Below are 27,076 nucleotides of genomic sequence, written 5' to 3'. Positions count from 1 at the left end.
GGGGTGATGGGGAGGTATGGGATGTATATTGGTCATGGTTATGAAGACGTGGGCTGTATATTTGACATGGAGATGGGACGTGTAGGGTGTATAGGCTGTATATTGGTCATGGAGATGATGTAGCCAGTATACAGCTTACACTCTACATCCCCGTGATCAATATACATCCTACACCAACACATAAACGTTCTTAAGATAACTCGCATACTGTAAGAAGGGTATATATACAACAAACCATCCATCTCACCCCCATTCCTCACCCCCCCATTTCTCGTCTGCCTGCGGACCATCCGCCACCCCTCACAACCCAAAAGCCGCCGTCGCCCTCTCCCAATACGCATCCCTCTCGGCCGACGAAGTAACACCCACACACCCCAAATAACTCACCCACCCAGCTTTCCCCCCGGCTTTCACGGCGGTATGCACATGCTCCCCACACTGACTATTATAAAACCACGCCACCCCCCCCACCCAAACTCATCCCCCTCCACCAGCGCCAGAACCCGGTCTTTCTCCGCATCACTCAGCGCATCCGCCTGTCTCCCCGCGGCAATCTTGGCAGCCGCGTCTTTAGTCCCGGGGAGACTAAGCGCGTAGGCGAGGTTGAAGCCGGGCATCTGCATGTTACGCGTTCCTTGGCCGGGGCGGCCGGGGAAGTGGGTGTGGGAGTATTTGAAATCCCCGGATTCGAAGGCGATGAGCGCTAAGAGGGCGGCGAGCTCCGGGGGGGCGTAGACTGAGTTGGCGGCCATGGCGGAGATGAGGAAGGGTGCGGCTTGCTCGGCGGTCCGGCATTCGAGGGGGAAGGGTGCGGAGGCGCAGGTGGTGGAGGTGGGGGCGATGGAGAGGAGTTGGGCCAGGGCGGTGGGGAGGGGTGCGGCGAGGGTGGGGAGGGCGAGGAGGAGGGGGGGGAGGGCGAGGAGGTTGGTGAGTTGCATGGTGACGGTGTTGGTTGGTGATGTGGGTGAAGTTGGTGTGGTAACTGGCGGTTGTTGCTGGTTTGGATTTTGTTGTTCGAGTCGTCGATAGTAGTTATGGAAAGAGTGATCTGAATGTCTTTGTTTTCCGAGTATGCTACTGCGAACGAACTGGTCTGGATGGACAAGGGAGTGAATAGCACGATGTATGAATGAATGAATGTAGATCGAGACCCCAGGGCTTCTTTCAAAGCTGCCGCTCGTCTATCGTGTTTTGGAGTAAAGGAGTGAGAAAAGTACTTTGAGCAAAACTGTGGAAGTCGTACAGAAGAAGCAGAAAAGAAGAGGAGAAGACAGGACAAGGGGGAAACAGCGAGAAATATACAAGCCTTCCAACAAGCCTTCCCCAGCCCGTCTCCCGCCCCTGACTTACCACAAGCGCGAACCATGCGCGTCTTCATCCGTTCTCACAGCGCCTCACAGGCCGTCTTTCTGTCGACGACAGCGCGAATGAGGTTGACAGCATAACAAGAGGCTGGGTGTCCGCGTCGCCGTTTCATCTTCAGCTCATGGGCGATCCCGCACGTTGGTGTTCGGCGCGGAGAAACGATGTTACGGCCGTCTTGGCCAACCACCGCGCTGCCCTGCGTGTTTCTTGAAACAATGTGAGAACTTGAGAAGACAAAGCGCTTAGGTGGGATATATTTTGTTCTCGCCATATGAAGAATAAATAATAGCGACGCTCGCCAGTCGCTTAATAACTAACCAACGCCTGTAAACCGGGCACACCACCACTTATGCGGCACCTTTTTTTGATGGGACCACTGCGCCTCAATACACACTGCCATGCACGGATTTTTCCTCCCTGTCATTTTCCTCCTCCGACTCGACGTCACGTTTACAGCCTCCATCTACACATTCGCCACCGTCTCCGCCACCTGCTTCGAGTGCTTGCTGACGAGTAGCGTACTCGACGTGTAATGGCTGTTGATTTCCATCAAAACCTTTCATAGTCTCCAATGCGCTCTTGGCCTCTGCTACAGACGAGAATGTGATATATCCATAGCCCTTGAGGTTGCCAGTGTCACTAGTAGAGGAATTGGTAGGAATTACGTTGTGTAGGCGGGAAGACTTACCGATTAGTTGGGATTCTGACGTTCACGACGGTGCCGTGGGCATTAAAGGCCGCGCCGAGCGTCTCCTCAGTATGGCCGGCCTCGATGTTGCCGATGAAGAGCGCATCCGTCTCTGCATTCTCATCACCACTAGAGGTCTGAGCACGCGCGCTGGCGCGATCCTTTCGCCGCTGATGATTTCCATTCCCCGTCACGCTTCCACAATTCGCACATGCCTCCTCTTCCTGGCTCTGGTCTCCAAGGGTATTTGCCCTCGCCCCTCTCCCCATCCCACTATCCTTGTAACCCCTCTCCTTCTTCTCCCTCTTCGATTTCGTCCGCCGCCGGCCGCTGTCCCCTTCCCGCCCAAGACCCTCCGTATCGGCCTCTGCTTCGGCGTCACTCGTTGCTCGGCTTGTATTGCCGCTCGCTGAGCCCCCGAAGTCACGACCTGCGTGCAAGACCGCGCCGACGGCTTTGTCTCTCGGTTTGGCCCGGTGGGCGGTCTGCTTGTCTGTGACGAACGCCTCGGTCGGTTCCGAGAGTAACATGCTGTCCAAGCTGCGTTGGATCCCCGCTACCTTACCAGTCCCGTTTTCTTCGCTGCTGCTCTTGCTGTCGGATTTTGACGGATTGGATAATCTCCCACGTGGGTCATCCTCGTCCTCCTCACTGCTGCTCTGGAAGCGCTTATGGAATGCGCGGCGCACCGGCGGTGCCTCAGCTAGATTGGTGGATGAACTGTGACTTGCCACGCCGTTTTCCCTTCGATAATAGAATCTCCCATGATCACACCCGTTCGGGCAGCCACCCCATTGTTTCCTCTTTGGTACAGTAGGAGTCGGCGGCAGATCCCCTGGCTTCATCCCTGCAACTCCTCCGTTCGTCTCGGACATCGGTGATGGGATGGCATCCATCGAAGCTTTCTCCTCTGCGAGCTCCTTTTCTGACTTCTCTTTCAAGAGACGCTCGCGCGCGAGCTCAGACCACGTTCGTAGTTTGTTCTCGAGGATGAATCTGCCGCTGTCCTCGTCCTTGCGCATGATCAGGAACTCGCAGTGGTTGACGTTGCGTAGGTCCTCAAAGTACTCGACGGAGAAGTGGTACCACTTCATCAAGAAGACTCGAGACATGAGACCATGCGTGACTATCCCCGTGTCAGCTATCTCGACATGTGACAGGCTGGAGCAAACTCACCCAAGACACAAACACTCGCAAAGTCGTCCTCTCCAAACTGCCGCCACAGCGACTCGTTGAAGCCACTAACCCGATCGTATGCGTCCGCCGCACTCTCTCCATTCGGAATACGGTAGAAGAAATGCCCGTAGTCTGCACGCTCCTGCCACATCCTCTCCATCTCAGCCGAGCAGGGCTGGAAGTTGCCAAAGTCCTGCTCACGCAGTCGCGGCTCCTCGTACACCTTGATTTTGTCCCTCGGGAAGGACGATGGCGACGGGTCGTCCGAGGTCAGCGTGCTGAGGATGCCCTCGGTCGTCTCGCGGGTGCGGCGATACGGGGAGGTGAAGAAGTGGAGGGTGTCGTCTGGCTTGAGGAGGGCGCGGAGCTGGCGCCCTGCTTCGTGGGCTTGGTCCCAGCCATCGTTGGTGAGCTTGACGCGGTGGTCAGGGATGTTTTGGTGGATATCACGGTTTTCTATAGGAAGGGATTAGTATTATCCTAGCAAATGACATGGGAGGGCTCATACTGTTTCCCTCTGACTGGGCATGTCTAATCAGGATGATCATGCGTGGCTTCCCCATCTTTGCTATCCAACTTAATAACCTCGAATACAAAATATAAAATAGGCAGACGGCAAAGAACAATTTAAAGTGTAGCTATAAGAGCTATTTCCCGATCGTCGTGGTTTGAGGGTTTATATATAGATGAACACCAATTGCATTATCGGCGTTTCAAAACCGTTATCGATAAGCCAGTGGCGACACACACCCGTCAACCCCTAATCCTTGCCTTGCGGAAACTCGGAATGACCAAAATAGTTGCCCATCTGCCATCCTCCACCACAACCTGATACAACTTCGACTTCAGCATTACTTAACCCGTACAGCTGATCACGACACAAACCACCCACCCCGCCCACGCGCCTACCCCACCACCAACCTCCAACATCCCAATCAACACAAAACCAACACCGCCAACAATGTCTGAACGAATCCCCGAATCAGTCCCCACCTCCCAGCACCCCTCGCACTCCACCTCTCGCCCCAAAAAACGCGCACTCTCCCCCTCCTCCGCCACCGCCGCCAACATATCCCACCTCTTCGCCAAGCCCGACGCCGCTCTCGCGCTCGCCAACAGCGCCAGGAGCAGCAGCTCCCCCGCCTACTCCGCCGCGCCCCCCGAGATCGTCGCGAACGTGCAGGGATCCAGCGCGGGGGCGGGCAGCGGGGAGTTCCATGTGTATAAAGCGAGTCGGCGGCGGGAGTTCGCGAGACTGAAGGCGATGGATGAGGAAGTGTTAGGGGAGAAGATGGAGGAGGAGTATGAGAGGGAGAAGAGGGAGAGGGAGGACAGGGATAGGGAGGCGACGGAGAGGAGGAGGAGGAAGAGGGAGGGGAGGAGGAAGAATGGGAAGGGTGGGAAGGAGGGAGGGGTGAAGGAGGGTGTTAAAGTTGGGGGAATGAAGCCGAGGGCTGATGTGGTGATGGGGGATGCGGCGGGCGTGAGTGTTGCGCCAGCGCTGGAGGCGGCGCAGGAACAGGGCCTTATCATTCATGACGACGATTGAGCATGCCCACTTGGGATCAATGCCCTGCAAATTTCAGACGCGCCTCTGAGCCGAGATATCCCAGTTTGTGGAGGCTACAGAAGTCGCATGGCCGTTGGAAACGCTGCTGGGTGGATATATGATATGGCCGGTATCTCCGATGCGCAGCTATGATACTGGGTCACTCGCCGTGTTGTTGAATCCACATATGAAGGAGTCTCGTCGACTTCAACCACCGAGGAGCGGGAATCCATACGACAGCCTGGAGCTTAAATGTATTATCAAACAGACATGTAGAATTAAGAGCATCACTTCATCGTATTGCAATCCACAGCCCATCCACTTCTTTGAGACCTTCCATTATGTTTACATGGGCGCGCGCTCTATAAGATCATCGGCTTTTCATACATAACCATTTTTTCTCTATTTTGCTTTCTCCTATTTCTTTACTCCTCTCCACCACCTCCACCAGCAGGTCCACCCATCCTCGCTGCCTTGGCGCTGCAGATGTCGTCCACGCGCAGTAACAGACAAGCCGACTGTAATCACATTAGCCTCAATCTTCCAACATCAAACCTCCCAAAAGTAAGGGGGCAGGACGAAATAGCATACCTCAATAGCCGTCTTAATACTCTGGAGCTTCACCGCCTCCGGCTCCCAAACACCATACTCCTTCATATCAACCAGCTTACCCGTCTCACCATCAATACCCCAGCTGCTTCCTCCCTCCGCCTGCTTCGCCCTCAACTCCGTCAGCACCCTCACGGGGCTCTGACCAGCGTTCTGCACGAGCGTGCGGGGGATAACCTCCATCGCATCCGCAACCGCGCGATACGGCCACTGCTGCACGCCCTCGACGCCCTTCGCCAGCTGACCCAGACGGACACTAATCGCCATCTCGGTCGCGCCACCACCGGGCGCCAGGCGCGGGTGGAACATGACGTTACGCGCGACGGCCATGGCGTCCGCGAGGTTACGGTCGATCTCGTTGAGGATGTCCTTTGACGGTCCGCGGAGGAGGATGGTGCAGGCCTTTGGCTCGCGGCACTTAGTCAGGAAGGTGAAGTACTCGTCGCCGATCTTCTCGATCTCGAAGAGGCCGCACAGAAGACCAACGTCCTCCTCAATCAGGTCGTCGACGCGGTTCACAATCGTGGCGCCGGTGGCGCGGGCAATACGGTTGTTATCGCTCTTGCGCACACGGCGGAGGGCGGTCACGTTGCCCTTGAGGAGGTAGTGCTGCGCGAGATCCGAGACGCCCTTCTCGGTGATGACGAGGTCGGGCTTGAGGGCCAGCACGGCATCGCACATGGCCTTGACCTGCTCCTCCTCGATCTGGAGGATGCGGTTCCAGTCCTCCTCCTTGCTGATCTCGATGTTGGTCTGCGACTCGCCCTTCTTGTACTCGAGCGAGCAGTCCAGCAGCACGATGCGCGGGTTCTCTATCCGGCGACGCATCTTGGGGTGTGTGATGTCCTTGTTCAGCATGACGCCGTCCAGCACCCGCGAGTCCTCGATCTCGCCTCCGGGCACCTTCTCAACGCGCGCGTAGCGCTTGATGTCTACCTCCTTCTTGCCGTTGCCGATCTCGTGGGTGACGGTGCGCACGGCCTTGAGGGCGAGGTTGCACATGAGTTCGGACCAGCGCGAGACGAACTTGGTGCCGATGGAGGAGGATATTAACTTGTACATGGCCTCGTCGTCATCGATGTCGACGGGGAGAGAGATCTCCTCGATAATCAGGATGGCGTCTGCGAGAGCACGCTTGAAAGCGGAGATGATGACGACGGGGTGTATATTGCGTTCGAGCTGCGGGACAGCTTGTGCGAGGATCTCACCAGCTGCGGTATATTAGCCCACGTCCCCCATCCAAATAGCTTGCAAAGCTCACCAAGAATAATAACTGTGGTCGTTCCATCTCCAACTTCCTCGTCCTGTGTTCTGCTAAGCTCAATCATGCTCTTCGCCGCCGGATGTGAAACCTCGATCTCTCTGAGAATGGCGTGGCCATCGTTCGTCAGCACGATTCCGCCCATGGGATCGAGCAACATCTTCAGCATAGCCTTGGGTCCGAGACATGATCTGATGATATCCGCAACTCTGTTCACACCGTCAGCCTTCCTGCGTCTTCCGCTACTTCTCCGCACCTATCCCTGACATGATATACGCACGTTTTCGCGGCTGTGATATTCGAGAGCTGAGCTTTGCGACCGGTCTGCCTATCGTTGTTCCCGCCAGTGTCTGAACACACATCCGTTAGCATTTCATTTTTGAAGACCAGCTTCCTTTCCCGTAGAGCTCTTCTTGAAGAGGGGTTCCACATACTCATAACCACCACTGGAGCCTGCATCTTGACGTTGTGCAAGGGTCTTCCTTGCGATTCGGATGTGGAGAGGCTGGGCTATGCGTTCTTCTCAGAAAACTGACGTCTCCTGGGGTTCGTATTTGGGGATAGAAGGTGGTGGGAGCGGAAAGACGCGTGGGTTACTTTCTCCTGTTACCGCGCTCTCGATGGAAATTATTCTGAACGAGCTCTTGGTGATTTGTGGCCCTATATATGAGGCCGCCGGTTCCAAATCACACCAAAAAATCACTACAATTCTAGATATGCGGATTTAAGCTACCATGACACTTAATTTGTGTATTTTGAGGGCTCTACGATGATTAAACCTAGCTATATTATGGGTTTGGCCTTCTCTTCAACTCATGTAAAGAATTTCACCAGTTAGGGCCTGCACACGTGACCTCGTTGATAGGGGCGTGAATATCGTCGCCGAAATCTCAACCTCAACGAAGACAGCATATATATGCGAAATATTCCATAATAACTAGCTAATCTTTAATAGGCTCTACCATAACAAATGTCGCTTTACAAAGTAAGAAAGGCCAAATCCGTGACGTTCCGCGCCCTCAATTGCTCTACTTTGATTGATATCTGAACCTGTCAAGGTCACCATTCTACACAAAGCTCCCTCATTTCTACTGACCTCCACTAATATCGAGAATCCACAATATAACTCGATAGTCGGTAATTCAGCCAAAGCTAAACTCTGCAGCCCCAATAATATTAGCATAAGCACACAAATAGCAACCCATATTTTCAGGGGGTTTCGGACAGACACAAACTCACCAGAATATATAGGCGCCTTCCACGGCCTCGCCTTCGGCCTGTCTCTCAGACCCCATCCCATCGGCCCACACACACTACTCTTACTCGCACTCCCACTCTGACTCGCACTCCCCGACCTACTTCCCCCCCTCCCCGTCAGCCAACTGTGCCCCCTCCCCCCGCCAGGCGCATCACCCCCCGCTCCCGGCACCCCCCTCGCAACCTCCACCATCCCATCCACGACCCTCCACATCCTCGCGCTCCCACAATGCGTCCCCTCCACACCCGAATTATTCGACAGAATCTCATACACCCTCTCCTCGCAAAACCGCGCACTCGGTCGATCCATCGGATGCGGGCTAAGCATGCGCAGAGTCAAGTTCAAGAGGTGCGTGATCCCGCGAAAAAGGCGGTCTTCCTTCTGTCTAGCATCCTTGGCGAGGCTGAAGACCCAGGTCTCGACTTCCACGGCGTTGTGGTGGAAGGAGGAGTCGGCGTGGGGGGCGGTGCGGGTGGGTGGTGTGGAGGGCTTGGAGGCGCGGTGGCGGGAGAAGGTGCGGGAGGAGCGTTTCATGAGGAGGGTGAGGAGCTCGAGGTAGATGCAGCCGAGGGAGTAGATGTCGCCTTTGATTGGGTCGCCTGCTGGGGAAGGGGGGGCGGCGGGAGCGGGGAGGTAGAGGGTTGAGGTTATTATGTTGGGGTGAGAAGGGGATGCTGGCGGTGAGGGTGGGAAGAGGCGTCTTGGAGATAGTTCTGGAGATGTGGCAGAGAACCTGCGCCGCATTCGGTTGATGAGGCGTTGGGGTTTGTCGGGCTCGGTGTGGATATGGCTTGAAAGCTCAGGAGCGCCGTAGTCGTAGTTCTCCTGGTCAAATTCTTTCGCGGGGTCCAATCCAAAAACATCAACATCGCCAAGAAAGATCTTGTTGTCCATGTCGAGGAAGATATTTGATGGTTTGATCTGGCCATGGGCTAGGCCTAGGTTGTGGAGAGACGCAACTGCATCCGCAAGGCAATGCATCCAGTCCAGCACAAGAACCCGCCGGTCCCTCTTGGCCAAGATCTTCATAGACGGCGGTAGAGTCGTTAGAACAGATGTGAGGGTCCATTCATGTATTGGAGTTAGCAGAAGATACCCGGCGGACTGCTGTATGTAGGATGCCCACAGAGACACGACGTGCTGGTTACTCCGTGCCCTCATGCTCTCGATTCCAGACAAAAAGTCTGCTTCCATGACCTGACCAGGACCGTCACCGAGGGAAATCCGTCGCCGGATAAAAATATCATCAGGTCGTCCTGGGATGCATACCTTGTCCACATTATAATTTGTAGGACTGGCTTGAGTCCCGACATGGCGTCTATCTAACGGCTCCAGCGGAACAATCTCGACGGCTTCATAGACCAGATTCTCTTCTGGCTTTAGGTGCCTCATCAAGTAAGTGAACTGTCGCTCGAAAAACTTCCTGTCGAGCCTCTCATCTTTAGTGCGCCTTAGCTGTAGTCTCGCCACTTGATCGAGCTGAAGCGGGAGATCGTCATCGTCCCACGAATCGTCCACGGCGCCGAAAATCTGGTCTGGTACGCCGATATCAACAAGGATAAGAAATATCCGTTTCGCCTTCGTTACTATCCACTCGAAATACGTGTCGTCGGTCAGGCCATCCCCAAATCCGGGCTGTTGGTCCAACCTCAGAGTCTCGTCTGGCAAGTGGGATTCAACATATGCACGGTCAACTGTGGCCCCAACACGCTCATCATCCCACCACATCATATCATTTGAAAATGCGACTGGCTTTGCATTTCGAACAGCGCCGTGGGCTGCGTATATCTCAGATAGAGCCTTGGCCCCTCCGAGGCGAAACGCCTCGAAGAGAATGCTTGTGTGCCGGCGGTTTCTGCTGGCCATCTTCCAATATCACAGGGAAATGGAAGACGGAAGGTTGGAATCGCTTTGGCAGCAAGTTAGATAGTTATGATATAGGTATTATCGAGGGAACGCCGAACCAGAGATAATGATTATATGCAAGCAAGCATCGGCGAGCAACATTATCATGCGACAAAACAGACGCAGTGAGGTGGCTTGGGGGATATTGTGATTTCGTCGACTATGGCCTGTGGAGACGCGCTTCAAAGGGGTTCATATAGGACGTGAAGTTAGCCAAACGAGGAATATTTCACTTGACCTGAATACGTTGGGGTATCAACGATACGCATCCGAGTTGGTATGATAGACAGCATGTCGGCTAACTTAATGTTGGTGGCACAGTGTCACCCTTTTAAAATAGTGTCAGCTTTATTCCTTCTTTGAGATGTTGCTCATCATGTTCGTCCAGAAGTAGGATTATGGGTACACGCTGCGCCTCGGTATGTTCATATTGTGGTGTTGATGTCTATATTTATATGTCGCCGCTGTGCTGGGAGAAACGCTAGATACTCCTGCAGAACTTCCTGCTTTCGGCTCACTGCCGATTGCCTCATGGCACATGTAGTCTCGGGCGCTGGTACTATCTCAAAATAAGTGGCTATAGCACACCCAACTATTGCGCCCGGAGGCCATCTCTCTATGTGGATACCATTCCAAGAGAAGGGTTGATTGTGTTCCCTTTGACATTCCGCTGGCAGGGGCTAGTTGCCAACATCATAAGCGCGGCGAAGAGATAAAATGCATGATCTAAAGACACATGGCCAGGATCTCATCCCAACATAATCTTGTCTTTTCTCGCACTTGCGTGGGCTCCAAGACAAAAAAACGCCATGGACATGGCGTGTAACTAGGGAACGATTGAACAACATGTTCGGATATGGGATGGACCGAAATGAAGATGCCAACAGTGTGGGGTCCGTAAGGCTGAGGCTCCCAATTTCTGGTTTTGGGGGAGGACAACGTGGAACCGCACAGGCATGCGCCGCGAATCATCTTGATATTCATGCCTGGGACATGGCTTATCACCGTCGCACACATGCACAGCCAGGCCGGGGAAGCCGAAGCGGGAGCTCTTTCGGCGCGGGCTGACGGCATGGCTGGCGTGGCTGAGACCCGGACAGTGGGATGCAGGTGGCAGCATGGAGGAGGAAATGTAAAATTCGGGATGCAGGCAGACAACACGAGTATGCGAAGATGATGAGGACAAGAAATGACCGTACGGATGGGATAATGATGACAGTTTGAGAAGGGATACAGAAAGAGAAGTCTTGATCAGACTCGATCGTTCGTTCACCTTGGTCGCCCACCTTGGTGGTCGTTCACCTTGGTCGCCCACCTTGGTGGTCGTTCACCTTGGTCGCCCACCTTGGTGGTCGTTCACCTTGGCCTCTTACCTTGGTCGTTGTCGGTGGTCGTCCACATGTGCTGGATGTGATTCGACTGAGATGTTGTGCCCACGACAGGGCTTTGGTGTCTTGAACAACACAGCCTTCCAGAGTCCAATACTCGTGGGCGCCACAAACATTTGGACCGAGAGAGGATCAATCCCCGGACGCGCTCCTTGTCGAGTAACCGCGCCGAGCTGTCTGTGTAAACAGATCCACGTCATGAGGTGGGGCGTACCGTCCAGGTACTCCCGCATTGGTCGACTTATGAGACCGGGGAGCGAAGTGATCTTTGACGCCTGGGCTGCGCGATGAGATCACCGTGTCTTTGGAGAAAACCGCTTGGAAATATGAGGAACTTCCAGCTGTCGAGCTATCCAGATATCCAGCTATCCAGCTATCCAGCTATCCGACAATCGACTGCCCCATGGCTCAGGCCAGAATGGAAGCATACTGGTGCGCCTCAGTCGAGTACGAGTGCATAAGGTACTGCTCTTCTCCGTCAATGTGACGGCCAATGCGGCGGTCGAAGCAACGGTGATGGTGAGGCTTTTGCTGACCGCGTCGACACGAGGATGTTGGAAGGTGATGTGAGAGGAGAGACGGGGGAGGTTGGATGTGCTTTTTTGTGCTTTTTTGTGCTTTTTTGTGACAATACGAAACGTACTACGGCCATGCTACCGCCGCTATACCCATCCACTCCACTTCTCCACACCTTTACCACGCTACAATGCTCTACATAGTACACTCGAGTATCCCATCGAGAGGCAAATGTTTCTCCAGATCATCCTCCTTGTTTTCTCTTAACTACGTAGTGCTCCATTCTGAAGTTTCACTGGCCGTTCTTTAATCAAACTTGGTCTTGGGAGTCGCCTTCTTTCTTTGCTTCTGTCCCATGGATCCTACATATCCTCCACCGTCGTCACTCGCTCCGACCTCACTTCTCTTTCATCTCTCATCCTTCATGAGGAAGTCGCGATAGAGAAACAAGCTCCGGCCTAGTCAACCCACAATCACTGTCCATCGTTCCTGCCAACTTTGATCGATCTGATCCACACGCCCCGCTCTCACCCGCCAACTTCCTTGGACCAGAACGCCTTTTTTGCGACCTTCTTCCCGCAGCAGCTATATTTTTTAGAGCTACGATAACCCATCTGTTATACAACACTCATTTTTCAGGAACACTCCTTTTTAGGACTCGCCCGTTGCGTTCGTGGTTCAATATGTTCTCCAGCACGCTCGTTAAGGCTGGCGTCGCTGCCATTGCTGCCGCCACAACGGCCGTGGCCGCCTCGCTCCCTGAGATCTCCGTGGTGGGAAACAAGTTCTTTGACCCTTCGGGGAAGCAGTTCTTCATTAAGGGTACGGCAAGCTCGGTCCTGGGTGTCCTGCGCCAACTGCTAACTCATGTTTCCAGGCATTGCGTATCAATTGATTCCCCATGACCCGTTGAAGGACACCGAACAATGCACACTCGATGCGAAGGCGATGAAGACATTGGGTGCCAATACTATCCGTGTCTACCACGTCGACCCCACGGCCGACCACGATGGGTGCATGTCCGCATTTGCCGATAACGGCATCTATATCCTGGTGGATCTCGACGACTTTGCAACTGATATCGACCCGGTATGTGGTTACTCTCTATACATGGGAAATTTATACATTGGGAGTGAAACTAATTGTTCTATAGTTGAAGCCAACATGGGCCGATTCCCAGTACAAGGCCTACTCTGCCATCTTCGACGTTTTCGCCAAATACACCAACACTCTCGGTGTCTTTATTGGCAACGAGGTCATTGCCCGTGCCAACCAGTCTGAGGCTGCGCCATATATCAAGGCTGCCACCCGCGACATGAAGGCCTACCGTGACAAGCAGGGATTCCGCAAGATCCCGATTGGATACTCCGCCGCAGATATCGCAGAATTGCGCCCCATGCTCCAGAACTACCTTGTTTGCGGCGACACTGCAGATACGGCTGACTTTTTCAGCTTGAACGCCTACGAGTGGTGCGAGCCGGGCAACGACTTCCAGACCTCTGGATACAAAACCCTAAACGATATGGCCGCAGGATACCCCGTCCCCATCTTCTTCTCGGAGACTGGCTGCAACACCGCTCGCCCCCGCCTCTTCCTCGATCAGAATGCCATCCTTGGCCCAGACATGAACGACCTCTGGTCTGGCGCCATCGTCTACGAGTGGATCGAGGAGAAAAACAACTATGGGCTGATCAGCTACGGACCACCACAGGGAGAGAAGACCGACGATAACATCGAGGACGGCTTCCTCCGCAAGGGCACCCCGACCCCAGTCCAGCCTGACTTCTCCAACCTCCAGGCCGTCTGGAAGACCAACAACCCCAAGGGAACCGCCAAGGCCGCGTACACGCCAAAGCTCACCGCCCCAGCCTGCCCGAAGTCTACCGCCGGCGGCTGGCTCTTGAACGGCGACGTCGCCCTCCCCACGCTCAACCAGGTCTTCACTGCATCCGCGACCAACAAGCCAACCGGCGGCGGCAAGAACCAAATCCCAACGGCCACCAGTACCAATGCAGCGGCGGCAACCGGAACAAACGGTGCCGTGGCCGTCGGCCGTGAACTTTCCGGCGTGACCGGCGCGCTTGCCGCTGTTGTGGTTGGCTTCGCCGTGTTGCTCTAGACTGCTGCATTTCCTATAGTATGGCGTTCTAGATAGTTTGTACTTTTTTCATGCACCTTCTATGTATCTTTATTTTTTTAAGCTTGTGAATAATTGACTGTGTTTTTTTGAGACGACGGGGACGTAGGGAAGGAGTGATGGGTGTATCTATGTGTTACATTGTTGGTGTTTTTAAGCACAGCATAGCGTTGCTCCGCGCTTTATAGTGGGCATGTAGCATAGGGAGATGTATAGATGTGAGAGGAAGAGATGAAATTTCTCGGTTTTTGGTCAATATGGGAGGGTGGTGATGACCATAGGCTGAAAAGGCTGAAAAACGGCCGAGGTCTGAGGTAGATATTTTGCTTAGACGTGCAAGAGAGTAAAGAAGACACTAGTAGTAACAAAATCATACTACCAAAAAGATGATACTGTTGAATTTAAAGCTGAAGTTGTAGCTAAGGGATTTGAACAGATATATGGCTTAGACTATATTGACACCTTTGCAGCTGTAGTAAACAGCTAGCATGGCGTTTATTATTTGCATTAGCTGTACAGTATTATATAATAGATCGCCATATAACTGTGGCTTGTGGACAAGCCCCAACATGCTTTTCATGCTTTTTTATATAGTTTCCTGACGTGCGACGCTAGACCCACCGCCAAGTGGAGCGTGCGACGCTAGAATAGCCACGGTCCGTTGTTGTTCCTGTCCCTGACAGTTGAACAATAGCAAATGATAATGCGATTTGCCTTTTAGCAATATCTATCAACGCCATCATACAGTATTATATATCTACGCATACATATAATACTTGACATATTTCCGAACACGCCCCATTTGAAGGATTTGTATGACGGTTAAGCCTTGATTTGATTAGGAAGGAATCGCTAATGCGAATTCGATGAAGCGAGATGAGAGCTGAGAACCCCGGCCAGACATGACAGCCCCGTTGGTCGATATGCATGCGAGTACAGTAGCTGAACAGGTAGTTGTATAACTTGTAAGCAGCATAACCTAACACGTGTGTGAGATCTCCTCCGAATCCTACAACTGACCTACTCTCTCCCCATCCATCTTTCATCTTTCCTCCTCGCCATATCTATCCTCCTACCACAGTCCAACGGTATCACAACTCCACAAGCCGCCCTCTACCACAATGTCGACCACCTCCAACACCCTCAACACCTTCTTCTTCGTCCCCGGCCCAAAGCACCTCTGCCCAGGCATGCCGTGGGAATGCACGCCCCCATCAGCATGCGCCCGCAACCCTGTAACCGGACGAGCATACTGCTGCGATCCCAGAAGCGTGTGCTTCGCCGGCGTCGCGACGTGCGCCAGCGATGGCAGCACGTTTCAATGCGGCACGGGGACGAAGGTCTCGTGGTGCTGTACTAGTGATTCGTGCGCTCCCCCTCTCCCAGCTGCGACGCGCTTCGGTTTGCTAATGGAGGCGTGGTTAGGGAGTCGTGTACGGGGGCAACTGGGCAGATAAACATCTGTTGGAGTAAATCACACGATGTGCTTCTTGATATCGGGTCTCTCCCTCTTAACAAAACTTACTCCTCCCTAAGCGCCGCAGACCCAGGCGCGACAGCTTGGTCCTTCGATCCCCAGTCCTTACTCGCTGCGACGCAAACAACCTCCCAAGTCTCCTCCAGCACGCCCTCATCCACGCCCTCATCCACGCCCTCATCCACCGACACGACCGCCGCACCAACCACCAGCGCCTCCGACGTCTCAAAGACGAGCTCCACCCCCGCGCCTTCCACACCATCCTCCGACTCCTCCTCCCCATCTAAACCCCTCTCCGGCGGTGCTATAGGCGGTATCGTGGTCGGCGCCGTCGCCGCTGTCGTGCTCGTTGCGCTCGCGGTGTTCTTTCTCAGGAGGCGGCGCCAGCAAGCCGAGAGCGAGAATAAAGAGGGGATTCCGTGGGTGGCGCTGCCGCCGTGGGATCCGGCGCATGAGTTGTCGACGGGGAAGCAGGAGCCGATGCATGAGTTGGCGGGGGCGAATGCGGTGGTGGAGTTGCCAGGGAATGAGGAGTATCGCCAGAGGTAGATGGTATATTCGTTCATGGGACCGCAGAACAGTGTTGAATTAGGTGATGAGAATAAGGATAGTGAGACAGGCACGAGGATGAGGACGACGATGCGCGACCTGCGAAACGGTCCGCCTGAAGTGACGGAAATGGCTGTTGATTAGTTTTTGAGGTGATGCCCTGAAGGTAAGTGAACTGACAAGCACGTCCAGAGAGTTTAGGTATGTGGCATTAATCACGCGCACCCTCTGCCCCTTGGTACTTGTCAAATGTTCAGATATGGAAAAGTGAGGAATCGGATCTCCTGTGTGGCTGCCGATTGCAACTTCAAATTGACTGAGTATGGAGGGGGTATGCGATATATGAATATCTATATTAGACAGCTTTATGTATAACAGCTAATTATTGCTTCAAAGATTTGGGAATACAGTACTGGGTCCGATATAACAAGCTATATAAATCAAAACCTTACATCTAAACCGTCTGCCTACTTAAATAGATAGCCCAGTTGTACAAACGCAGTGCTCTTGCGTTCATGACTGTGATATATTGTTCTATTCATGATTTATAAGCGCGCTTACATGCTGCATATTGAAACCAGTCAACCCCTCCATAACCTCATTCAAGACTTCTTACGTGCTATCAAGCCATCCTGCGAGATTACCTATAAATACCAATATATCAAAACTCTACAAAGCTTATAAACTCAAAACTCAAAACGCGAAACTCAACCCCACAATGTCCTCAACCCCTCCTTCAACCCCCACCCTCGTCAACATCGGCACCCACTCCCTCGCCCTCTACACCCACGGCCCAGAACCCCGCAGCTCTACAGACCCCGTCGTCCTATTCATCCCAGGCTTATCAAGCAGCCGCCTCGTCTGGGCCGCCGTCACCCGCCTCCTGCCCCCCTCGCTACGCAGCTACACCTACGACCGCTCCGGCTTCGGTAACTCCTCGCTCTCTCCTCTCGCGCCCACAGCCGAGAATATCGCCCTAGAGTTCTCCTATTTTATTGAGAAAGGGCCCATTGCGAATCCGCTCATCATTGTCGCGCACTCGTGGGCTGGGGTGCTGGTTCGCGAGTTCGTCGCTCTTACGGGGAATGGACCGCATATCGCTGGATTGGTGCTCGTCGATGCTAATCACGAGACTACACTCCCCCCTCTGAAGAAATGGTTAGCGGCTCTCAAACCTCTAGGTGAGGGCCTAGAACCGTACGCAGCAAGGGGTATTGAGGTGAGAAAACAGTTGACGCAAGAAGAATGGGAAGCGTTCATTAGCGACGAAGGGACCGAGAAGTTCCAGCTCCAGGCTGACAAGGAGTTTGCGGAGTACGAGCCCAGTTTCGACACACTGCAAAGAAAGGAGCTGGCGAAGAGACAGCCGCTGCTGGGGGAGAAACCGGTGTTTGTGATTGGGGGGGAGAGGAGCTGGGATGGGGTTAGGGTGTATGAGGCCGGGGTGAAGAGGGGGAATGGGACGGAGGAGGAGAGGAGGTATCTTAGGGAGATGATTGGGATGGTTGATGAGGAGAATGATGGGCTTATTAGGGAGCATTTGAAGCTTTCGGGGAGGGGGGAGATTGTTTTTGCGAGGGAGAGTGGGCATTTTGTGCAGGTTACTCAGCCGGATGTTGTTGTGGGTAGGCTGCGCACTACTCGCCCAATACTCGGCTCACTCACTCAGTGGGTTACTCAGCTGGGTGAGTAGCTGAACCTTTCACTCGACTCGGTGAGTGAGGCCAATACTCAGTTACTCTGTAAAAACCCAGTGAGTACTCGGCTGTCACGTGTAAGATATATGCATTACGTGAACAGTCCCTCATACGATTAATACTGTTTTATGGTTACAGTTGTAAGTTAACTTAAAGTATTACATTTATCAGCATCACTCTACCATCTCTAATAAGCTGTGAGAACGAATCACGTATATTCCTCTATCTAAGTACCACGATTATCAGAAGATTATCAGAACACTATATTATATATGCTCAAGAACATCTTTCCACCTTGCTTGATGAGGCCGGCCAGACCTACTAATACCTAAAGTATTTATAGGGTCTTGACGAGTAGCTTGAAAGATATCAAGTAGATCTCTTCCAGTCTTCCGAGGGCGTTGGATAGGCGTTGGTGGCGAGGACGGCATATCCTTATCTTCATCGTCATGAATAGTTGGAAGTATAGGCTCCTCATTATTACCATCTTCTCTTATATCTTCATTATCTGGGATATCGTCATCTGGGATGTCGTATAAGGTCTCGTTAAGACGGTCAGCCCTATCTCTTTCTTCACCTTGTTGGTAGCGCATTTGTCGTTCTTCATGTGCAGCTTGTGATAAGTCTTGCTGTTGCTGTGGCCGCTGAGGATTAAACGGAGGATATTGTACCTTTGAATATGTCTCTCGGATATGTGTATTTGATCGTGGTTCTTCTTCATCGCTGATATATTGTAACTCGATAGAATTGCACATCCGTTGTCGTTGTGCCTCATACTCTTCTTCGACTTGCTCCTCAGTCATATCAACGACGTCCATCATATCTGCAAGCTTGTCACGATGACCTTGACGATTCTTGTATTGTCGAGAGTAATATATAAGCATAATACTCTTAATCGTCTCAGGATTAAGTTGACCACGTCGGTGGCCACATACGTCCCTTGCGGCACTAAAGACTCGCTCAACTCCAGACTCAGCAGCAGGAATACAAAGTATATCACGAGCCATTGCTGATAGACCAGGAAATTGCTCTTCCTTTTGTTGCCAAAATAGCAATATCTTTGTGTAGATATGTGCTATACAAGTTAGAATAAGATTATCAGAAGATTACCAGAAACTTACGAGCATCAAGATAGAGATCAGCCTCATTCACATATTCCTCTCGCTGGCCCCGAGTCCCATTTAATGTCTGACTTTGCTGCAATACTAAGGCTAATGGATCCATATCTGCATCTCGTAATCCTGATTGACTCGCAACTCGCACTGTAGAGTACTGCTCTTTATAAAGGGTCCTAAACTGTTGTTCAAACTCTGTCTCCCAATTTCGTATTGAAAAGTCAAGCTTGCAAACCTTTTTGTTAAAGTGTGAGAGCTTCACACTAGGATTTAAGATACTAGCAAATGCGAAGATAGATCCAGTATTTGTGTATAGCTTGTTATAATACTTCCTAATCTTCTTCTCTGCAGCATCGATTGCTAAAGTCATCTTTGCTGCCCATGGATATGTCTTATGCCGTAGCCGGTGCCGAGTTCCTTCAAGCGTTGATAAGAGTTTTTGATATACTCCAAGTGTATAGCAGACAGTAGGTCCGGCTGACGATCCAATGTTTGTTGTAAAGAAGTTGAATGGCCTTGTAAGATCAATGATGTATTCGATGTGCTTCCATTCTAGCTCGCTAAGTCTGAACATGTGAGCACCATGATCGCCTCGAGTATATTGATTGATTGTTGACTTGAGTTGCTGTGCTCGCAGAAGCATATGGCATGTCGAATCCCATCGAGTTGATACATCTTGAATAAGTCGAAGAAGCCTCTGAGATGATTGACCCCGGTTCATGTTTGCCTTTTGCAAAGTCATAAACCTGTTCCTTCGAGTTTGACTTGAATTAACAAAGATAGTGAGCTTCCGGAGCTATGAGATATTAGAAAAGACTACCAGAAGTTTACCAGAACTAACAAGAGAATATATACCTTTCCAAGTGTAAATCCAATACCCTTGTCCTTCTGCAACTTTGCAAGGCCCTCCATCTGATTCTCTTCTTCCCAGTTCATTAAGATCTCTTGATTTGTTGGCGTAATCCGGATTCGACCAAAGAGAGCACTAAGGGCAAGTTGAATAACGTGAGCTAGGCAGGGTATGTGTTGTACTTTTCCTCCAATGAAATGCTCGTTGTCTGCAATACTATCAAGCATTATTTCCACATCTCTCATCATTGAAGTGTTGTTTGACGCATTATCAGTCGTAATGGATATAATTCGTCCTTCTAAATGCTGCCTTGTGATAACTTTTTCAAGTATTCCACATAACTCAGCACCAGTATGCTCTGTATATATAGGTTCAAACCCAATCAAGACCTCTTGCATTTTCCAATGACGGTCGATAAATGATGCAATAACACCCATAAATGAAAGTCGAGTAACACTTGACCAACAGTCGAGCGATAATGCAATCTTTGAACCAGGAACAACATCTTGTAGCATCTCTTCTTCGATTTGTGTGAGCTTTGTTGTTAAGAGGTTTCGAATAGTTGTTGCTGAGGGTAGTGGATAGTGAGGATTCTGTAAGATAGCAAGCCTTTTCCATTCAGGATCCTCGACTGAGCGGAACGAGCTATGAGTTGAGATAACTGTGTATAGAACTTGTTCGTAAAATGCCTCTTGTGTGAGAATATGATCCTATTATAGATATTAGCCTATATAATTCTGGTAATAATCTGGTAATCCTTACCTGTTGAGGTCGCATCTGATTGATTCGCATTTGATAGAGACTATCCTTACCCATCCGTGACTTCTTTTTGCAAATGTCTGATGCAAGATGTGTTGCCATAGACTTTGGGCCAGCAGACTTGATTGCAGGATGCGTAAGGGCCTTCGAACAATAGGTACAAATGACACATGGTTCTCCAGAAAGCCGGTCTGCTCCTTGGTGATAAATTCTCCAGTATTGAGAACTCCGGTTGGTTGAATCCCATGCAATCTTCGTAAGAAATTTTCTAGTATGATCTGAGTGTTGTTCATACCATCGTGATAGCTTCCACCACTCAATGAATACATCGTGTGTATCCTTAGTCCATTTGATGAATTGGTTTAATTTGCCAGTATATTCGAGGCCCGCAGGGATTTGATTTAATGAAGGTAGTCGTTGAGAAGAGGGAAGAGAGTCTGAGAATATATTAGAAATAGGATTGTCAGAGTCAAACAACTCTGAATATTGCGATGACATTTGGCAAGTAGCAAATTGTTTGATTATCAGAAGATTACCAGAAGTCTGGCTACGATGAAATACTTAAATCTCTATAGCCCCTATTCGCGTCGGAAAATCAAATACTCCATTTCTCTCCTCTACTCTAACTCCAGAAACAACATATCCTGTGCAGCTGATACCTTAGCCCACTTTTCCTTATCAAATTTCTTAGAGTAGACAAGTAAGAACGCCTCTTTGAAGCTAGAACTATGAGTGGAGACTTGTAACCATCCGTTGTCGACAAGATTGTAAGACTTTGGGTACCACTGCGCAGGTCCTGGTAATTGGGCCCACTTTCCAAACTTCCAAGCTGTAAAGTTTGTCCAAACTGCCTGCTCGTACAAACAGAAATATTTATGTGGTGGGATAACGTTGTGAAAAGTGCTATAATAAACAATTAGTATCTCTAGAAGATTGCTAGAATGATCAGAGACGTACCCTTCTTCTACATCAATCCATGGCATATATTCAAAGAGATGCTCAGGCTTCTTTCTCAGCTTTCCAGCCTTTCTCGTATATGAGCGGATACAGCTATCCCAGAAATGTTGCCACTTGCGGAAATTGGACTCTTCATGGGCCTATCAACCGTTAGTATTACCAGAAGATTACCAGAAGATTACCAGACTATGAGGTACCAACATCAATGCGTGCTTGAGTTAAGAGAGCCTGGATGCTAGCGATCTCTTCATCAGAAAGCTCATCTGGTAGAACAGCCTCGTCATTTAAAATATCGTCGCGCCGTAACATAAGCTCCAACTCTAAATCGTCTTCAACCTCAGTATCCTCCCATTCGCTGTTATGATCGTCATCGATTGGGATACTGGTGATACCCTCAAATGCAGCAAGCTCAGACAGAAGTTGTGGCGGAGTAGATGGTGGGGCTTGTGGAGAAGAAGAAGGGGCGCTAGTATTCTTGACTTTCTGATTCGCAATGCAAGATGCATGGGTGCCCTTTTCAGTCCTGTTTATAGTTAGATTAAGGCTACCAGAGATTACCAGAAGGAACTTACCGAACACGAATACGCTCAACCTTCAATTCATTCTGTAGACGTGTCTTGTCTTCAGCAGAGGCAGCGATATACTTTGCAGACTTGTATAACTTCTTTAAGTAGTAGCTCAGATCGCCATGGTCAGCCTTGAGTGCTAAATGAACAGCCTTCTCATCTTCAGTAAGGTTGGAGACGCGGTTGCGAGCTTTGATAGTATTCAAATTAGTGGAGAGTTCTTCAGGTGCCTTGCGTTTCGCCATGCTAAACACGTGATTAGCAGAAGATCATCAGAAGTTCTGACTGTAGAATCAAGATAATAAACTTACTTGAGGTCCTAGTGAAGAGGTAAAGCGCAAAAGAGAAGAAGAATGTGTAGATCGGAACGTAACCAAGGAAGGTGGTTGGTTGTAAGGTTGTTGTTTTTTTAAAGTTGCAAACAATTATATTCGTCAAGGAATATTCACCTGCAAATAATTACTGTTCTAAACAACACTACAACGCGTACCTTCAAATAAAACACATACCTTTCAACCTCTACCTCTTTCTTTACTCTTTCTACAACATCCTTGCTACAAACTCACTGTAAGTACATATATCTTTTGATCTACTTCTTTGTCTTGTGTATACTTCACTAACTCATCTTAATGTTAGCAAATGGCTCGTATTAAGCAAACTGCTAGGAGATCAACTGGCGGCACAGCACCAAGGATGCCACTTGGATTACAGGCTGGCTCTAGGCTTGGTGGAAAGGGAAAGGGAAAGGAAAAGGCTGTGCGCACAGCAAGAAAAGCTCCAGTTCGCTCATCTCAAGCTTGCAACAATCATGCTCAGAAGGCCATGCGCCGTGCAAAGTCTGGTAAGAGGATTACCAGAGGATTACCAGAACTCTCTAATAAACATATAGGCACCAAGGCTCTCCGCGATATCAGAAGACAGCAACTTGATACTCGCCTGATTATTCCAAAGCTCTCATTCCAGCGTCTTGTTAGGGAAATCGCACAAGACTTCAAGTCCAATCTTCGCTTCCAGCAATCTGCTATCCTAGCTCTCCAGGAAGCTGCCGAATGCTTCCTCATTCGAGAATTTGAGAGTATGATACTTGAACATAGTGACAGGGACATACTAACAGTTATAGTGACAAATCTCCTTGCTATTCATGCGAAGAGAGTGACAATTCAGGCAAAGGATATGGTATTGGTTCGGCGTTTGCGGGATATGATGTTTAATCATGGAGCTGTAGGCTTAATCGATGGAAATGTCTCTCACCCAGGAATGAAGGTTAGATAAGTTCTGGCAAAGGTTATAGTGTGGAATAGGATATCAACGACATGGGAATGGAGTTATTGAGTTATGGCGTTTTACGATATCGATATCAATGTGAAGTCACGATCACACCCCCTTTTCAATGACTAATCAAACACGTGATATAACTGGGTTGCCAAGACCTATACTAGGTACCCGGCAAGTGAGTAATCCTCATTCAACAATACTCGGGATATGAGTGAGTAACTCAGCTGGGTGAGTAGAAATTCTACTACTCGACTCATGAGTACCCAGTGCGCAGCCTAGTTGTGGGGGGGGTGAAATGGGTGTTGGATGAGTTGCAAGCTTCTTCTTAGGTATGGAAGCTAAATAGGGAATGGCTAATATTAATAACATGTTCGAATGTTCTATAATAACGTGAATTCCCTAGAAGCGTAGTCGACCGTTGTTGTTATAATTATTATCACTAACTTATATGGTGTTGTCTGTAAACGCTTAGTCTCGGGGAGCAGGCTTCAGGAACCGATAAGATAACGATTTTCACCACCGACGACAGCTCCAACCTTGCGACCACCAAAACCTCCAACCTCCCAATCCGCAACCCAAACACCACAACACACAACCCACACCGGGCACAACCACCCAAAATGTCCGTCCACGCCTCCCGCGCCGACCTAATCGACCTCGACTCCATCCCCACCACCCACGCCTCCACCCAAGCAACCGCCTTCCTCAGCCAACTGGACCGCAAAAAACGCGCCGCCGCCACCATCGTCCCCACCTCCGACACCGCCGTCCGCGCTGCCCTGCGCGCCATCTCCGAGCCCATAACACTCTATGGCGAAGGCCCCGGCGACCGGCGCGACCGCCTGCGCGAACTCCTGGCTGAGCGCGAAGAGGTGGAGGCGGAGGATGAGGATACGGCTATGGGAGAGGCGGAGGCGGATGCAGATGTGGAGGAGGAGTTTTACACAGCTGGGAGTGATGGGTTGCTTGATGCGAGGAGGGAGATAGCGAGGTTTAGTCTGCCGCGCGCGAAGGCGAGGGTGGAAGCTCAGAAGCTTGAAGCGAAAATCCCACTACGCACTCATGTTACGTTTCGCAAGTCTGTGCGCGCAAAGCTGGCGCCGTTTGAGTTACAGGGGAGTCAGATTGCGGGGGAGCGACCGGTGGGGATCGTGAGGTTTGCGCCGGATGGGGGGGCGGTGGCGGCGGGGGGGTGGGGGGGGAGTATTAAGATCCTTGAGCTGCCGACGCTGGAGGCGACGAGGACGTTGAGGGGGCATACGGATCGGGTGGGGGGGATTGCGTGGGCGCCTTTGGGGGGGGGGGTGGAGTTGGCGTCGGGGGGGGGGGAGGGGAATGTGCATCTTTGGGGCCGGGAGGGGGAGACGCCGTTGGCGACGCTGGAGGGGCATCATCAGCGTGTGTGTCGCGTGGAGTTCCATCCTTCGGGCCGGTACTTGGCATCTGCGTCGGAAGACACAACGTGGCGCCTTTGGGATATTGAGACGAGGGACGAACTGCTGTTGCAGGAGGGACACTCGAGGGGTGTGTTCGCGGTGGCGTTTAATACGGATGGCTCGCTCCTTGCTAGCGGGGGGACGGACAGTATGGGCCGCATCTGGGATTTGAGGACGGGTCGCACGGTGATGATTTTGGATGGACATATTAAACCTGTCTACGCACTGGACTGGGGGGTGGATGGACATCGAGTGCTCAGTGGCTCGGGGGATGGATGGGTGAAGTGCTGGGATATTAGGAAGGTTGCTTGCGTGGGCGGCGTGGGCGCGCATAAATCCGTGGTCTCGGATTTGCGGTGGTATAAGGGGGATGGGATGGCGAGGAGTGGTGAGACGGGGGAGGAGCCGAAGAAGGGGGGGACGTTCTTTGCTAGCGCGGGGTTTGATAAGAGGATTAATGTGTTCTCGGCGGATGATTGGGGGATGGTGTGTAGTCTGAGCGGGCACACGGGGAATGTGAATAGTGTGGATGTTAGCAAGGATGCGAGGTGGATTGTTAGTGGGGGGTATGATCGGACGGTGAAGATTTGGGGCAGGAATGATGGCGAGGGGCTATAGGGGGAAGAGAGGCTGGTGGCGTTTGGTGTGGTGCTTTCTAGCGGTTGTTTTATTGGGGGTGTAGTATAGTAGAACTCAGAAGTGCTGAGAGATAAACAAGAATGTATTGAAAAGTCAAACTGTATCAATTTTAGGCGCCCAACTTGGTTTTCGATAAATACAGTCCAATACCAGCCAAAAATACTCACCCCCTTTTCCCCTCTCGCCCACCGAATATTATAACTCCATTCCCCTTTCCTTACGGAACTTACGACGCCTTCCCCCTCGCCTCAGCCGTCGCAACCAGATCTGGCATCGAATCCATCGTAAACGACAGCGGGAGTAACTATCACCGCATCAGCACTTCAACATACTGCGCCAGTGGAATCAGCTGCCCACGAGTCAGCGCCACCGACCCTGCATCAACCGTCGGCAAGCAGATAGCCCGTGTAGTAAGAGACCCCATCAGCATTTCAACCGCCCCCCAAAAAGTGTAAACTCACCTGCTCCACAGTGAGGACGTGGAAATTCCCCTCCTTGTCAAACATATACACCGGCATCAACGGCTCGCAGAACTCCTTGATACTGCCTTCAATCAGCACGCCCCGCTCCTCTCCGCATCAACAGAAGAGGAAAAAAACTCACAACTGCCTACACATCCCACACGGACTAATCACCCCCACCGCATCACTCGTAACCGCCAACGCCCTAAACGTCCCCTTCTTCCACCCCCCCCTAAACTCCGCGACCCCAGCCCTCTCCTCCCTCTCCACCTCCCCCACCTCCACCTTCGCCCTCTTATTCTGCCCATGATCAAGCAAACCCATGATCGCGGAACCCAGCGCGACGCGCTCGGCGCAGGTGCCGACGGGGTACGACGCGTTCTCGATGTTCGCGCCGGAGACCTCTGTGCCGTCTGACAGCAGCACGGCGGCGCCGACACGGAAGCGGGAGTAAGGTGCGTAGGCGGCGGAGCGGGCGGAGGAGGCGAGGAAGGAGAGGGAGGAGAGGGCGGAGGGGGCGAGGGAGTGGGATGCAGCGGAGGCGGGGAGGGCGGTGGGGGGGTGGAGGGGGATGGCGGTGGTGGACATTGTGGTGGTTTTTGGTGGTTGAGTTGGAGGGGAGTTGGTTTCTGGGGGAAGTTACGATGTTGTTTTTGGAGGAGTGGTGGAGGAAGGAGAGGGAGATATAGGGTTCTGGTGCGGGGGTTTATGTTTTGGAGAAGCTCGTGGTGGGGTAAGGGCCGTCATCTAGGATCGCCGATAAGGTGGGCTGATAAGGACGATAAGGGGAGTATGATCCGACACGTTTTTAGAGGAAGGAACTAATATCTAGTGGTAACTTTATAACTTTATGACTATGAATTTATGACTTTATGATTCTAAACCCCAACCTACACTATTGTAGCTACTATTTGCACACGACACCTTTGACATGGCTGAAATACACGTGAGAAAAGACAGTGAGGTCAGATACCTTCGCAAGCAAACGCCATACAGCAACTGGTTCGATGGCACCTTTTATACAGACACGCATTCGCACCCTACTCCGCGGGATCCTACGTCCTCTATACCACAGACGAAGAAGGTAAAGAAAAACTGGGCAGAAGAGAAAAGTCGAGGCTCTCGGCACATACTAGATATTGCGTCCTTTTCGCTATGGGATGGCGATGCCCACGACTACGTTAGGCTCACCAGAGAGAACGCCCGCTGGTTTTTGACAAGTACAGTGTCACTTGTGTGGACTTTCTCCCTCCGTTCCTTGCTGTAACAACAAGGACACCATCACTCCCCGAGCATAACGGGCAGACCTCGCTGACTCTCGGGTGTGCGCCGGTGGTGTTCACCTCGCCCACAACGATTGAACGAGAGTTCTGCTCATTTATACCAAGGGCGAACTCAAACTACCTTCTCGATAGGACTTCAGGTGACCCTTTGATTAAAACG

At 51.5% G+C, this 27,076-nt stretch overlaps 12 protein-coding genes across 12 annotated transcripts; 6 read left to right on the top strand and 6 right to left on the bottom strand.

Moving 5' to 3' along the window:
• Positions 1 to 8: 8 nt before the first annotated feature.
• Positions 9 to 938, bottom strand: VC83_04242 (uncharacterized protein; the record flags this gene model as incomplete). Its single annotated transcript, XM_024467877.1, has 1 exon — positions 9 to 938. One exon carries the CDS (start codon positions 936 to 938, stop codon positions 411 to 413), a length of 528 nt encoding a protein of 175 aa, XP_024324465.1. The 3' UTR covers positions 9 to 410.
• VC83_04241 (uncharacterized protein) lies at positions 879 to 4,033 on the bottom strand. The gene is made up of 4 exons (XM_024467876.1): positions 3,738 to 4,033; positions 3,230 to 3,685; positions 2,054 to 3,179; positions 879 to 2,004 (listed from the first exon to the last, which is right to left on the bottom strand). Exons 1-4 carry the CDS (start codon positions 3,790 to 3,792, stop codon positions 1,749 to 1,751), a joined length of 1,893 nt encoding a protein of 630 aa, XP_024324466.1. The 5' UTR covers positions 3,793 to 4,033; the 3' UTR covers positions 879 to 1,748.
• On the top strand, positions 4,034 to 5,070 carry VC83_04240 (uncharacterized protein). The gene has a single exon (XM_024467875.1). It carries the CDS (start codon positions 4,191 to 4,193, stop codon positions 4,776 to 4,778), a length of 588 nt encoding a protein of 195 aa, XP_024324467.1. The 5' UTR covers positions 4,034 to 4,190; the 3' UTR covers positions 4,779 to 5,070.
• CCT3 (Cytosolic chaperonin Cct ring complex subunit gamma) lies at positions 5,071 to 7,247 on the bottom strand. The gene is made up of 5 exons (XM_024467874.1): positions 7,083 to 7,247; positions 6,929 to 6,998; positions 6,649 to 6,857; positions 5,370 to 6,598; positions 5,071 to 5,296 (listed from the first exon to the last, which is right to left on the bottom strand). Exons 1-5 carry the CDS (start codon positions 7,105 to 7,107, stop codon positions 5,204 to 5,206), a joined length of 1,626 nt encoding a protein of 541 aa, XP_024324683.1. The 5' UTR covers positions 7,108 to 7,247; the 3' UTR covers positions 5,071 to 5,203.
• A 337-nt stretch (positions 7,248 to 7,584) lies between these two features.
• Positions 7,585 to 10,885, bottom strand: VC83_04238 (uncharacterized protein). Its single transcript, XM_024467873.1, has 3 exons — positions 9,871 to 10,885; positions 7,888 to 9,815; positions 7,585 to 7,807 (listed from the first exon to the last, which is right to left on the bottom strand). Exons 2-3 carry the CDS (start codon positions 9,770 to 9,772, stop codon positions 7,791 to 7,793), a joined length of 1,902 nt encoding a protein of 633 aa, XP_024324682.1. The 5' UTR covers positions 9,773 to 9,815; positions 9,871 to 10,885; the 3' UTR covers positions 7,585 to 7,790.
• Positions 10,886 to 11,922: 1,037 nt separating this feature from the next.
• VC83_04237 (uncharacterized protein) lies at positions 11,923 to 14,389 on the top strand. The gene is made up of 3 exons (XM_024467872.1): positions 11,923 to 12,537; positions 12,593 to 12,804; positions 12,869 to 14,389. Exons 1-3 carry the CDS (start codon positions 12,399 to 12,401, stop codon positions 13,832 to 13,834), a joined length of 1,317 nt encoding a protein of 438 aa, XP_024324675.1. The 5' UTR covers positions 11,923 to 12,398; the 3' UTR covers positions 13,835 to 14,389.
• A 269-nt stretch (positions 14,390 to 14,658) lies between these two features.
• Positions 14,659 to 15,878, top strand: VC83_04236 (uncharacterized protein; the record flags this gene model as incomplete). The annotated part of the gene is made up of 2 exons (XM_024467871.1): positions 14,659 to 15,218; positions 15,278 to 15,878. Exons 1-2 carry the CDS (start codon positions 14,974 to 14,976, stop codon positions 15,876 to 15,878), a joined length of 846 nt encoding a protein of 281 aa, XP_024324674.1. The 5' UTR covers positions 14,659 to 14,973.
• A 606-nt stretch (positions 15,879 to 16,484) lies between these two features.
• Positions 16,485 to 17,567, top strand: VC83_04235 (uncharacterized protein; the record flags this gene model as incomplete). Its single annotated transcript, XM_024467870.1, has 2 exons — positions 16,485 to 17,503; positions 17,560 to 17,567. The coding sequence occupies exons 1-2, from the start codon at positions 16,597 to 16,599 to the stop codon at positions 17,565 to 17,567; spliced, it is 915 nt and encodes a 304-aa protein (XP_024324677.1). The 5' UTR covers positions 16,485 to 16,596.
• Positions 17,568 to 20,916: 3,349 nt separating this feature from the next.
• Positions 20,917 to 22,067, bottom strand: VC83_04234 (uncharacterized protein; the record flags this gene model as incomplete). Its single annotated transcript, XM_024467869.1, has 4 exons — positions 20,917 to 21,202; positions 21,257 to 21,396; positions 21,458 to 21,779; positions 21,829 to 22,067. The coding sequence occupies 4 exons, from the start codon at positions 22,065 to 22,067 to the stop codon at positions 20,917 to 20,919; spliced, it is 987 nt and encodes a 328-aa protein (XP_024324676.1).
• A 224-nt stretch (positions 22,068 to 22,291) lies between these two features.
• On the top strand, positions 22,292 to 23,106 carry VC83_09632 (uncharacterized protein). The gene is made up of 2 exons (XM_024473045.1): positions 22,292 to 22,897; positions 22,943 to 23,106. Exons 1-2 carry the CDS (start codon positions 22,462 to 22,464, stop codon positions 23,092 to 23,094), a joined length of 588 nt encoding a protein of 195 aa, XP_024328813.1. The 5' UTR covers positions 22,292 to 22,461; the 3' UTR covers positions 23,095 to 23,106.
• Positions 23,107 to 23,203: 97 nt separating this feature from the next.
• On the top strand, positions 23,204 to 25,265 carry VC83_04233 (uncharacterized protein). The gene has a single exon (XM_024467868.1). The coding sequence runs from the start codon at positions 23,718 to 23,720 to the stop codon at positions 25,149 to 25,151; it is 1,434 nt and encodes a 477-aa protein (XP_024324679.1). The 5' UTR covers positions 23,204 to 23,717; the 3' UTR covers positions 25,152 to 25,265.
• Positions 25,259 to 26,465, bottom strand: VC83_04232 (uncharacterized protein). The gene is made up of 3 exons (XM_024467867.1): positions 25,776 to 26,465; positions 25,634 to 25,715; positions 25,259 to 25,476 (listed from the first exon to the last, which is right to left on the bottom strand). Exons 1-3 carry the CDS (start codon positions 26,219 to 26,221, stop codon positions 25,399 to 25,401), a joined length of 606 nt encoding a protein of 201 aa, XP_024324678.1. The 5' UTR covers positions 26,222 to 26,465; the 3' UTR covers positions 25,259 to 25,398.
• Between the last annotated feature and the right edge of the window lie 611 nt (positions 26,466 to 27,076).

Source organism: Pseudogymnoascus destructans (genome assembly GCF_001641265.1).
Source record: "Pseudogymnoascus destructans isolate 20631-21 unplaced genomic scaffold scaffold_9, whole genome shotgun sequence".
Lineage (NCBI taxonomy): Eukaryota > Fungi > Ascomycota > Leotiomycetes > Thelebolales > Thelebolaceae > Pseudogymnoascus > Pseudogymnoascus destructans.
The sequence above is the reverse complement of the archived record's forward strand: the minus strand, read 5'-3'. Positions and strand labels throughout refer to the sequence as shown.